General features: G+C 45.0%; 1 protein-coding gene across 2 annotated transcripts in view; it reads right to left on the minus strand.

Moving 5' to 3' along the window:
• Positions 1 to 13,770, minus strand: part of NR2E1 (nuclear receptor subfamily 2 group E member 1) — a 232,023-nt gene that overhangs the window by 150,850 nt on the left and 67,403 nt on the right. For both annotated transcript variants that reach the window (XM_033937016.1, XM_033937017.1), the window contains one exon: positions 11,951 to 11,972. In XM_033937016.1, coding sequence (XP_033792907.1) covers positions 11,951 to 11,972 — 22 coding nt within the window. The remainder of the gene's footprint in view (positions 1 to 11,950; positions 11,973 to 13,770) is intronic.

Genomic DNA, 13,770 nt, shown 5'->3' on the forward strand with positions numbered 1-13,770 from the left:
CTCCCTTCCTCCCGCTGGTGCTAGAATATATGTCTGTCTTTCTTTCTGTTTCTCTCCCTACCCCTGTCTTTTTCTTTCTGTCTCTCTTCCTCCCGCTCTTTCTTTCTGTCTCTCTCCCTCTCTGGCACCCTTTGTCTGTCTGTCTTTCTGTCTCTCTCCATGCCCCTGTGTCTTTCTTCCTATCTCCTTCCCTACTTCCCTGTGCAACAGCTGCAGCATTCCCTCTCCCTCCATTTCTCTGTGCATCAGCATTTTTCCCCTCAGTTTAGCTTCTCCTGCCCCTCCTACACTCACTACTTTCCTTCCTGCCTGGGCTTGCCAGCTCCTCAATGAGGCAACGGCATGGGTGCTCTTAGCTGCTCCCCTCCTGTCTGCCGGCAAGACCGCGAGAGAGGAGCCTGCACGGACCGAACAGCCCGAGCCCTGACCAGTTTAACTTTCCAGCGGTTCCTCTCACGATCGCCACCTTCTCCGACCTTTACCGGGCCCTTTGAAAGCAGCTACACGCAGCGGCGCAAGGTGGAGAGCAGGGGTGATGTAATAAGTGCGCATGCGCACTCTTGCCGGCACATCCCAACAGATCAGGAATCAAGGAACACGCGGCGTGAGTGCACATGCACACTTAGTGCTTTATTATTATAGATAGGAGCACACGCTCTAGCTCTATGGCTAGCATAAGTGCTTTCACTTAAGCGTGTATTAGTCTATACACCCAGTTACACTAGTATTCTATAAAGGAAAGCAGCCGCCTAGTTTCCTGTACACAACATGGGCAATGCCTCGGCAGAGTGAGGGTACTGGCAGTATTAAATCACTGTCTCTACAGCTAAGCAGAAAAGCCGTCCAAAATTAAGTCACTTAGCAAGTCTTTTTCGGGTGGACGCGCACTAGATGAAGCCTACTTATATTTTAGCACAGACCCTGACATCTAGTGTGTGTCCACCTGAAAACAACTCTATAAAATTATCCCCTATACGCCAAATATATTGAATAGAATCAGCCCCAGTTCTGATCTCTGAGGCACTCCACTGCTCCCCTTCCTTTCCTCTGATTGGATTGCATTTACCACCACCCTCTGTCACCAGTAGGAAAAAGGAGATGAGAGTGCCGTTGTACAAGTTTCTGGTGAGGCCCCATTTGGAATACTGTGTGCAATTTTGGAGACCCCATCTTCAAAAAGATATAAATAGGTCCAGAGGACTGCTACAAAGTTGGTTAGTGGCCTTTGTCATATATCATATGGAGTGATGGGATAATTGCGCGCCAGACACCAGCACACCAACAATCGAGCGCTGACAATTTGGTGAAGAAATAAGCGCATCGTGGGAAAACTTAGTTTTAAAAAGCTGTTACGGGGGGTGTGGGGGGAACTCCCCCACTTTACTGCATAGTGTTTGTGCTGCCGTTGGGGGGGTGCAACCCCCTCACATTATAGAGAAAACGGAACTTTTCCCCCCAAAATCAGAAAAAGTTCCGTTTTCTCTATAATGGAGGGTTCCAACCCCCCAAACACCCCCCCAACACTATACAGTAAAGTGGGGGGGTTCCCCACTCACACCCCGCTTCGGAGCACTTTAAAACTAAGTTTTCCCGTGGCAGGCTTCTTTCTTGCGCTGAATTGTCAGCGTTCGATTGTTGGCGCGCTGGTATCTCGTGCGCGACTGACTAAGAACCATCATATGGGGACAGACAGATTTCAATATGTATACTCTGGAAGAAGATGGGAGAGAGGGGATATGATAGAGACGTTTAAATACTTATGAGGCATAAATATGCATGAGTCTCTTTCAAATGAAAGGAAGCTGGAATGAGAGGGCATAGGATGAAGTTAAGAGGTGATAGGTTCCAGAGTAATCTAAGGAAATACTTTTTTACAGAAAGGTGGTAGATGTGTGGAACAGTCTCCCGGTAGAGGTGGTGGAGACAGAGACTGGGAGATCCGGGAAACTACAAACCTGTGAGTCTGACCTCGGTACCGGGAAAGATGGTAGAGTCACCGATAAAGGACAGCATCAAGATCACCTTGACAGACACGGGCTGATGAGGACCAATTAGCACGGTTTTAGCAAAGGCAGATCGTGTTTGACGAACTTGCTGCACTTCTTTGAATGAATAAACAGGTGGATAGACAAGGGCGACTCGGTCGACATTGTATATCTGGATTTTCAGAAGGCGTTCGACAAGATTCTACATGAACGACTACTTCAGAAAATTGCAAGCTATGGAATCGAGGGTGAAATACTCACGTGGATTAAAAACTGGCTGGAGCATAGGAAACAGAGAGTGGGGGTAAATGGACAATACTCGGACTGGAAGAGCATTACCAGTGGGGTGCCGCAGGACTCGGTGCTTGGATCCGTGTTCTTTAACATCTTTATAAATGATCTGATCATAGGTACGATGAGCGACGTGATTAAATTTGCGGATGATATGAAGTTATTCAGAGAAGTGGAGATGCAGGTTGATTGCGAAGATCTGCAACGTGACATAATCAGGCTCGAGGAATGGGCATTGACATGGCAGATGAGGTTCAACGTGGATAAGTGTAAAGTGATGCATGTCGGTAACAAAAATCTCATGCACGAATACAGGATGTCCGGGGCAGTACTTAGAGAGACCTCCCAGGAAAGGGACTTGGGAGTTCTGATCGACAAGTCGATGAAGCCGTCCATGCAATGTGTGGCAGCGGCAAAAAGGGCAAACAGAATGCTAGAAAAGATAAAGAAGGGGATCACGAACAGATCAGAGAAGGTTATCTTGCCACTGTACCGGGCCATGGTGCGCCCTCACCTGGAGTACTGCGTCCAGCACTGGTCGCCGTACATGAAGAAGGACACGGTACTACTCGAAAGGGTCCAGAGAAGAGCGACTAAGATGGTTAAGGGGTTGGAGGAGCTGCCATACAGCGAAAGATTAAAGAAACTGGACCTCTTCTCCCTCGAACAGAGGAGATTGAGAGGGAAGATGATCGAAACATTCAAGGTACTGAAGGGGATAGACTTAGTCGATAAGGACAGGTTGTTCACCCTCTCCAAGGTAGGGAGAATGAGAAGGCACTCTCTAAAGTTGAATGGGGATAGATTCCGTACAAACGTAAGGAAGTTCTTCTTCACCCAGAGTGGTAGAAAACTGGAACGCTCTTCCGGAGGCTGTTATAGGGAAAACACCCTCCAGGGATTCAAGACAAAGTTAGACAAGTTCCTGCTGAACAAGAATGGGCGCTGGTAAGGGTAGTCTCAGTTAGGGTGCTGGTCTTTGACCAGAGGGCCGCCGCGTGAGCGGACTGCTGGGCATGATGGACAACTGGTCTGACCCAGCAGCGGCAATTCTTATGTTCTTATGTCTGAATTCAAGAAAGCCTGGGATAGCATGTGGGATCTCAGAGAGAGGAAAAGATAATGGTTACTGTGGATGGGCAGACTGGATGGGCCATTTCACCTTTATCTGCTATCATGCATCTATGTTTCTGTGTTTCTAATCCAGTCCACCGATTTAGGTCCTAATTTCAGCCCACTGAGTTCATTCATGAACCTCCAGCCTTGGGGATCAATACTGGGCTGATTCTAGTCAATATATTTGTGAGTGACCTTGCTGAGGAAAAGCGTGCCTTTGTGCACATGACATGAAGATTTGCAACAGTGGATACACTGGAGGGAGTGGAGAACATGATGAAAATTAGATTAATGGTCTAATGTTTGGACTTAAAATTTAGTGCGAAGGAGTACAGATTGAGAGGTTAGTATGCATAGACCAGGAGAGAGACCTTGGGGTGACAGTGTCTGAAGATCTCAAGATGGCAAAACAATTGTGACAAGGCAATAAGGAGAGACTGGAAGCCCTGAATATGTATACCCTAGAGGAAAGGAGGGACAGGGGAGATATGATTCAGACGTTCAAATACTTGAAGGGTAATAACATAGAACAAAATATTTTCCAGAGAAAGGAAAATGGTAAAACCAGAGACATAATTTGAGGTTGAGGGGTGGTAGATTCAAAGGCAATGTTAGGAAATTCTACTTTACGGAGAGGGTAGTGGATGCTTGGAATGCGCTCCCGAGAGAGGCGGTGGAGAGTAAAACTGTGACTGAGTTCAAAGAAGCATGGGATGAACACAGAGGATCTAGAATCAGAAAATAATATTAAATATTGAACTAAGGCCAGTACTGGGCAGACTTGCACGGTCTGTGTCTTTATATGGCTATTTGGGGGAGGATGGGCTGGAGAGGGCTTCAATGGCTGTGAGGGTGTAGATGGGCTGGAGTAGGTTTTGACAGAGAATTCGGCAGTTGGAACCCAAGCACAGTACCGGGTAGAGCTTTGGATTCTTGCCTATAAATAGCTAAGAAGAAAAAATTTAAATCGAATCAGGTTGGGCAGACTAGATGGACCATTTGGGTCTTTATCTGCCGTCATCTACTATGTTAAGGCAATGATCATGGCCAGAAGGATACTAAGCTGCATAGAGAGATATAACCAGAGGAAGAAATGAAGTGTTAATACCCCTGTGAAAGTTGTTGGTGAGGCTCCACTTGGAGTATTATGCATAGTTTTGTGGGCTTTATGTCACTAGTCATAAAAAGGCTTGAAATATTTCAAAGGAAGCTGACAAAATGATACAAGACTTGCCCCAAAAGATATACGAGAAGAGACTGGAAGAACTGAATACATATATCCTACAAGAAAGGAGGAATAGAGGAAATATGATACAGACATTTAATAAATACTTGAAAGGTATTAATTTACAAACAAATCTTTTCCAGAGATGGGGAAATAGTAAATTTGGAGGACCTGAATTGAAGTTGAGGGATAGTAGACTTAGGGGCAAAATCAGGCAAAACCTTTTAGACAGAGAGAGTGGTAGATGCTTTCAATGGAAGTAAAACACAGATGTTTCAATCCATCCTCCTTTTTCTAGAGCCATATGGTAATCCTAACTAACGTTATTCTCACTTCATAAAGCTTTAATGCTGCAGTCATTTCCGTGTGAGTTTTGTGCATGCTGCAGCCACTCTTGCTTACCTATATAAGCTTCACTGCTGGTGGTCATTTCTCGTGGAAAGACCGTCCCTTTCTCTCAACTGAGCTTGTATCTTTTGTCTCCCTGCTGTATTTCCTGGTAACTTCTACCTTCTTTGCCCTGATGTGTCTCTGTAACCTGTTGCCAAGCTCTGTCCCTATTGGTCTCTTCTCTTTCCCCCACTCGTTGCCTTGTGGGTGTTCCTTTTGACCCTTTGTCTCAGTGGGTCAGTCACACTTTTCCTTCCATCAGAAGCACATGTGGCTCTCCCCCTCTGACAAGAACTAGTCTTTTTACTTGAAGCTATCCGATCGATTTCAAAATTTCTGGAACCAAAATCCCTGAATTTCTTAATTCACGCACTAGTAATATCAGAATTAGACTATTGTAAATTCACTATTAAAAGGAGTAACTCAAAAACGTGGCAATAAAAGTTATATCAAATGCCAAAAAATACAATCACGTTTCATTGTTCTTAAAGAAAGCTCATTGGCTTCCTGTCACACATAGGATTGCTTATATATGAAGTCTGTTAATACGTAAAACAATGAATGTAAAAACACCTGAATTCATTTATAATCTATTTATACCATACACCCCATTGCACGCGCGTCAATCTACCAATCAGCGTTTATTAACCATAATTTCCTTAAAAATTATTGGTATAAGACATTTGGAAATCTTCTCTGTCACTGCCGCCCGAACTAAGAGAAGAAAAATACTCGACCGCTTCAAAGGGAAACCGAAAAGCCACCTTTTCAAAGACGCCTTCTCAATATAACTTTGAACCTAACCATCGATCTCAGTTAAAAACAAAGTTATTCTCTTACTTTTACAACCCCCCCTTTTGTTCTTACCTTGAATGTTCTTTTCTTTTAACAACTGTAGCTCCTCCACGCCTACTCTAATGTTCCTGTACTTTTGGTGAATCCAAAATTATGTTTATGTATTTTAACATTGTTCAGTTTTTATTTTTGTATTTCGCCTAGTAACCTTGGAATATATCAAATTTTAATAAGACTTGGACTACACACATGAATGATTCAGCCTCTCACCTCAGAAACTTGGAATACTTTACCTAATAACTCTCTCAACTCCATCATAAAACTTCTCTCTCTCACATCGCATTCTCTACCTTCATCTCCTGTTGCGATATTCAGGACCATGGAGTCCTGGGGCAACAAACTTCTGAAATTCTGCAAAAGTGTGAGCAAACCAGCTACATTTATTCAATAAAGTTTCAGAAAACTATAGAGACTCCAGTGTGTGTCTTTGGATAGTAAAGTATATGTCTGCCTAAGAGGTCTGGGACCAGGACGGTACGATATACGAGGCCAGAAGAGTCTGGAGAAGAGATGACTGAGGTCTTCAAAATCCTGAGGGAGTAGAATGGGCAAAAGGGAATCAATTGCAAAAGCCAAGGGACACTTCATGGAGTTACATGAAGGAGTGGCCTAGTGGTTAGAGCCGCTGCCTCAGCACGCTGTGGTTGTGAGGTCAAGTCCCACCGCAGCTCCTTGTGACTCTGGGCAAGTCCAAAATAAGGACCTGTCTAAAATATGTCAACTGCTTTGATTGTAGCCACCCAGAAAAAGCAGTGTATAAAGTCCCATCTCCTTTACCCTTTTGAAACAAATAGGAGGGAATATGTTTCCACTCAATGAATAGTTAAACTCTGGGACTTGTTGCAAGGAGGATGTGGTAACAGCGCTTAACAGGGTTTAAAACGGGTTTAGGCAACTCACCAGAGAATTTTCCATTCTATGGAAAAAAAAGACCAATGGATTTTTCTGCCAAAATTCAATTTTGTGACCAACAGACTTTCCCACCAGAATTTAAATTGTTGACCATATGGACTTTCCTGCCTCATTAACCTCAAGCCCCACTGATCAAGTTTGAGGACCTCACAGCATTCCCTGAAGAAAGCCACAGTATGAAGGCTGAAACATCAGTTCTACGAGACCCGGAAACTGCAACAGGTTTAAACAAGTTCCTGGAGGAAATGTCCATAATCTGATATTAAGATAGATATGGGGGAAGCCAATGCTTATCCCTGGGATCAGTAACATGGAATCTTGCTACTCTTTGGGGGGTTCTGCTAGGTACTTGAGACCTGGATTGGCCACTGTTGAATACTGGGCTAAAAGGACTGTCAGTCTGGTCCAGTCTGGCTATTCTTATGTTCATATGTGCAATAATAGGGGAAATCAGGAGGGGGAAGTTAATACTTATCTGGGACTGCTGATGCATAATCTGCATTGCAATGGTATAAGAAAGTAAGTGCTTCAGTAAAAATAGGCCCTTGCTTCCTTTTGCAATTGCAGGGCAGTAATGATGTCGCATTTTTCTTTAAATTATGAAAGACTATTAAGAAAAATTAAATTAGACTTGCAAGAATGGAGAGAGATGACTCATTTGGCTGGGATGAATTTTTATTACTAACATACTCTCTTCTCTTAACTGTCAATATCCTGGCAGATTTGTCTTTGTCGTGCTTACCTGCCAAGGTTAAAAAAAAAAAAAAAAAGTAATCCCACTTAACAAATGAAGCCCGGTTTTGTATAGGGCATCTAGATCAGTAAAAGGATATTTATATCTCTGCATGCATGTGGTTTTGTGTATTTGGGGTGGGCTGTTGGTGGAGACTTTACTTTCCTATCTAGTATATGGAATTCTTTGCCAATATATGATTTTATTTACAATTCTAAACTGCTTAGATTGCATTGTAAGTTTGCAGTAAATCAAAATGAATAAATCTGGAATCTGGGGTGCGAAGTTGTCATTGATTAGTTAAAGGTGTGTAGGAGTCAAAAAAGCTTAAGAACCTTGCATTAAAGAGAGGTTAAATCAAGTGACTGGCTAATGCAGTTTAGGTATCGTATTGAGCAGTGGGTAAAGTACTTAAGAAAAAATAAATGGATATTCCAATAAAACTACAATGAAAAACCCATTGTTATTCTTCAATTTTTTTTTCATGAAAGCCAGAGGAAGTCTATACAGTGTTACGAGACGAAGGAGTTCAATGAGGAAATAATTATTGCAGTCATGTACTGTATTTTTTATATTTTTAATGTTAGTTTTGTAGGTGTTTCATTCTATTATGTATGTGATTGAGTGTAATCTGTCTAGACCAGTGATCCCCAACCCTGTCCTGGAGGACCACCAGGCCAATCAGGTTTTCAGGCTAGCCCTAATGAATATGCATCGAGCAGATTTGCATGCCTGTCACTTCCATTATATGCAAATCTCTCTCATGCATATTCATTAGGGCTAGCCTGAAAACCTAATTGGCCTGGTGGTCCTCCAGGACAGGGTTTGGAACCACTGGCCTAGAACATGTTTTAATAGTGTCGAGTAAAAATCTTTTAATTAAACGAATAAATAAATTGAAAGTAAAAAAAGTTCTACTACATTCTTCTCCCCCTCCTTTACAAAGCCGCACTAGCATTTTTAGCGCCAGCTGCCGCAGTAACAGCTCCAACGCTCATAGAATTCCTATGAGCGTTTGAGCTGTTACTGTTGCAGCCAGCGCTAAAATCGCTAGTGTGGCTTTTTAAAAGAGGGGGGTCTATGAATTCCAAATATTCGTCCAGTTTTGTAACTTGGTAGTCAGACATCAGTGCAAACAGAAGGATGAAGGACTGGAAGCAGAACATAGAAACATGACGGCAGATAAAGGGCAAATGGCCCATCCAGTAACCATTATCTCTTTCTCTCTCTGGGAGATCCCATGTGCCTATCCCAGGCCCTCTTGAATTCAGACACAGTCTCTGTCTCCACCACCTCTTCCTGGAGACTGTTCCACGCATCTACCACAAATGCTAATAGGAAAAGATAAGTTGTCAACCTTGACCAAATTTCAGAAGATTGTGTTTGTGAGGAGCTAGCTAAACTAAAGATAGATAAAGCGATGGGGCCGGATGGGTAGGGTTATCAGACATCCTTTTTAGAGGACTGTCCAGGCTCCCGGATGGGCTTTCCAAAATCCAGCATTTGTCCAGGTTTTGGAAAGCCCAGATGAGCAACGGCTGCATCTGGAGGGCCTCTGAGCATGCGCAAATGACACCACACACATCCGGGCATGTTCCAGGCCCTCCAGATGCGGCTGGAGCTTGTGGGGGAAGAGAAAAGGCTTTGCAGGGGCAGAACTGAGAGGGGCTGGGGCAGAATAGAGCAGGGTCATGTGTCTGGGGTTTTGCAGAAGAAAATATGGTAACCCTAAGGATGGGATACATCTGAAGGTATTGAAGGAACTCAGGAAGGTTTTGGCAGCTCCACTGGCTAACCTTTTAAATGCTTCTCTAGAGCTGGGAATGGTCCTAGGGCAGTTGTAGTCCCTCTCCCCAAAAGCGGAAGTGAGGAGGAGGTTAGGAACTGCAAGCTGGTTAGTCTTCCTCAGTGGTAAGAAAATGAATGAAAATGTTTCTAAAATAGAGGATAAAAAGGTTTCTGGAATCAAATGCATTGCAGGACTTGAGGTAGCAGCGTCTCTCAAACTTTTATAGCTCCAGCACACTAATCTAATCTAATCTAATCTAAACCTTAAGTTTATATACCGCATCATCTCCATGAGAATGGAACTCGACACGGTTTACAAGAACTTAAAATAGTGGGTAGAGAAGAAGAAAAAGGATTACATGAACTTATGTGTAGAAGGGGGGAGAGAAAGGGGGGAAGGATAGAGCTACAATTTGCTGAAAAGCCAGGTTTTCAGTTGTTTGCGGAATAAACGGAGCAAATGTTTTTTTGTGGCACATTATAATCGAAATTACAAAATTGCAAAATCAACAAAAAATTAGACTTGAGAGTTATTTATTTAAAGTTCTTTAAGCTATGTATGGGTAATTGTAACAAGGGTGAAACTAAAGTAGATAGAATAGAATTGCTACTCAATGCAATGGATGTGCTTGTTTTTAAGTGCATTTCATCAGCCACCATCTGCAGTCATCCAAGTTCACAAAGATAAGAAAATCCAAACAATACCAAAACCTTGATTGCTTTGCTGCTCAAGTTAGGCTAACTACTGCATAAAAAATAATAAACTAAAATTACTTACTGTTAGTTTTCAAGGATCTATCACTCCAAAGAATGATGCTTATCTGGGTGGTTGCATCCTTACGCTCATAACATTGATAGACTTTTGTGTAAGCGACGCACATGTCATTTATTCTAGTTTATACTTTTGAAGGGAATTTTTAAAAATAAAGTAAAATTCTGGAATCTCTCGTGGCACACAGTTTGAGAGACACCATACTAGAGGATGGTCATGTCAAACTAATGTGATTATGTAAATAGAGGAGGAGAGAGGCAGAGCCAGCTGAAGGGGCAGAGAAGCCAGAAAGGCCTAATCAGAAGCCAGCACTAGTGCTGCCCGATTCACGATTCGAATCGATTTAAAAAACAAAAAAATCAGCTTCCCGATTCGTCTGACCCTCCCCCCCTAAAGCAGGAGCGGCAATGCTGCTCTTGCTGGCCGGCCGCTGCTGCACCTGCTTTAGAGGGGAGGAGGGAGAGTCAGTCGGGAAGTGCTGCTGTGCTGGTCTCCGTCGTCCCCCGCCCCTCCCTGGTGTCCGGTTTCCCCCCTGGCCTCCCCGAAGGACTGCACACATACCTCCCCCCCCCCCCCGGAAGGCCTCCATGTTCCCCCTGGCCTCCCCGCACCGTTTACTTCATAGCTGCAGTTTACAGCGAAGATCGCAGTTACAGCGTCTTTGTAAACTTGCTTTTGAGCTGTTTTCTCCGCTGCGATCCTGCCTCTGACATCAGAGGAGGGGCGGGACCGCAGCAGAGGAAACAGCTCAAAGCAAGTTTACAAAGATGCTATAACCGCAATCTTCGCTGCAGACTGCAGCTATGAGGTAAACGGTGAGGGGAGGCCAGGGGGAACACGGAGGCCTCCCCGGGGGGGGGGGGGTTGCAGTCCTTTGGGGGGACAGTCCTTTTGGGGGTGCAGGCCTTCAAGGAGGGAACAGGCCTTCAAGGGGGGGAACAGGCCTTCAAGGGGAGGTGCAGACCTTTAAGGGGGGGAACAGGCCTTCAAAGGGGGGACAGGCCAGGGATGGTGGCATAGGCCTTCAGGGGGGACAGGCAGGCCTCTAGGAGGGCAGGCCTTCAAGGGGGGGGACAGGCCTTCAGGGGTGGGGTGCAGGCCTTCAGGCGGAGGTGCACACTTTCAGGGGGGGGGCTGGTGTAGAAGTACATGGAGGGAGGGAGGGGGGTTCTAAGAGACATGCATTTTCCGGCCTTTGGGGGGGAAGAAATAATGGGTCTAAAAATAGAGGAGAAAGAGAGAGATGATGGACAATGGGATTTAGGGAGGGAAGGAACAGAAAGGGAGAGAAGTTGGACACAAGGGATGATGTGGAAGGGGGATAGAGATGCTGGATAGGAGGGTAGTTGCTTGCTTGCCAGGGTCTCCTTCTTTCTTCATGCTAACCATCCATCTGCCATCTCTGTCCTCCCTTTCCATTTCCCTTCCCTCCCCAGGAAGTCTGGTATCTTTTCTTTTTTTCATCTCCCTCCACAGATCCACCTTTTCTTAACTACCCTTTCATCCTGCATCTCTCCCTCCTTCCCCACCACCCCAGGGTTCACCATCTCTCCCTTTCTTTTCCCAACTACCCTCCTATCCAGCATCTCTATCCCCCTTCCACATCATCCCTTGTGTCCAACTTCTCTCCCTTTTTGTTCCTTCCCTCCCTAAATCCCATTGAGTTCCTGAGTCAGCAAGCTAAATCTCATTTGCCTGCAGAGACATGGACCCTGAAGGATCATGGTACCCAACATGTGACAGCTGCAACATTTCTAGAAACTTTCCTAGACCGGTAACACTGTGTGCATACAGATTCAGGGTACTAGGCCAGATTCATTCCTACACAACACAATCAGATCTGAGTACTCAAGTTACTTGTAGACATTCATTGTGATATTTACCTGAATGGGAATCTGTTGACACCTATAGGGGAAGAAGAGAAAAACATTTTGGAGGACAAAAAATCATAGTCTTAATGCAAAGGATCTAGACCAGTGTTTGTCAACCTTTTTATACTTATGGACTGGCGGAAATAAAATAATAATTTTGTGGACCGGCAAACTACTAGGACTGAAATTTAAAAACCCCGTTTCTGCCCCGTCTCCGTGAGCTCGGTCCCCGCAAATCATCTGATCCCATCTGTACAAGCCTCAGTTATAATTTTACATTGAATGTATTTTATTAAAGTATAAAAAGAAACAATATTCTGTATAACTGTCATTTTATAAATACAAATAATACAGAGCAAGGATCAACAAAACCCCTGTCTCCCCTCCCCTTCACATATATCCCCTCTACTATCAAGAAAACTGAACAAGCCAAATTATTACAGAATGCTACACAGAAATATCATGCTAACAGAATACTGCAGTAACACATGACAGGAATAGTGTTAGGGGAATGCAACTAGGGCAACTGCCCCCTGGTCAGAGAGCACCCTAAGCCAACTGGAAGCTAAAGAAGCACTGCCTGGGCTTTGCAGTCCCCAGTTATGTCTAACACCAGCTCTAGCAGGATATATATTTCAAATCTGATATATTCTAATCACAAAATAGAAATAAAATTATTTTTTTCTACCTTTTGTCATCTCTGGTTTCTGCTTTCATCTTCTTTTCACTCTCTTCCTTCCAGCGTCTTCCTTCTCTGTCTCTTCAATCCAGCATCTGCCCCTTCCATCCACTGTCTTCCCTCTCCCCCTTCCATATGGTATCTGTCTTCTTTCTATGCCCCTCTCCCCTTTCCATCCAGCCTGTGCCCCCTCTCTCCTTTTTACATGATTCATTCCAGCTTCACTGTTCTCTTCATTTTTATCTCTCCTACACCAGATCTAGCATTGTTGTCCCTCTCTGCTTATTTCTCTGCTGACCCCTTCCCCATCATCAATCTCTCTACTTTCTCATGCCTGTTTCTCCCCTTCCCCTCCTCTAATCTCCCTGCCAGCTGTTTCCTTCCTTTTTTCCTTCTCCCTTCCCTCCTCCTCCTGTCCAGCAGTAACTCTCTTCCCTTCCCTTCCTCCCCTCCCAGCAGCATCTCTCCTTCCCTCCAGGTCCAGTAGCAGCTGTCCCTTTTTCCCTTGTCCAGCAGCTTCCCAAACTCCTTTCCCTCCTCCCCTCTCAGCAGCATCTCTCCTTCTCCCTCCCTCCAGGTCCAGTAGCAGCTGTCCCTTTTCTCCCTTGTCCAGCAGCTTCCCAGACTCCTTTCCCTCCTCCCCTCTCAGCAGCATCTTTCCTTATCCTTCCCTCCAGGTCCAGTAACAGCTGTCCCTTTTTCTCCCTTGTCCAGCAGCTTCTCAGACTCCTTCCCCTCCTCCCCTCCCAGCAGCATCTCTCCTCCCTCCCTCCAGGTCCAGTAGCAGCTGTCCCTTTTCTCCCTTGTCCAGCAGCTTCCCAGCCTCCAAAAGTGGCTTTCTCCCCTCCCAGCAGCTCTCCTTACTTGCCAGCACAGCGATTCACTAAGGCAGCCTCGGGTCCTTTGATGGGTCACGCCACCTCTGAGGAAAGAGGAAGTTGCATCATCAGAGGCGGCCGCGACTCAGCAAAAGTCCCAAGGCTGCCTTCCTGAATCTCTGCGCTGATAAGTAAGGATAGCTGCTGAGAGGGGAGAAAGCCACTGTCGGAGGCTCCCCATGATCTCTCTGGCCCTGTGCGGACCAGCTGGAAATGACATCTCGTCGATCTTGTTAGCCCTGTGCGGACCGGCAGAAATTTCCTGGGGACCGGCG

Source organism: Geotrypetes seraphini, chromosome 3, assembly GCF_902459505.1.
Source record: "Geotrypetes seraphini chromosome 3, aGeoSer1.1, whole genome shotgun sequence".
NCBI lineage: Eukaryota > Metazoa > Chordata > Amphibia > Gymnophiona > Dermophiidae > Geotrypetes > Geotrypetes seraphini.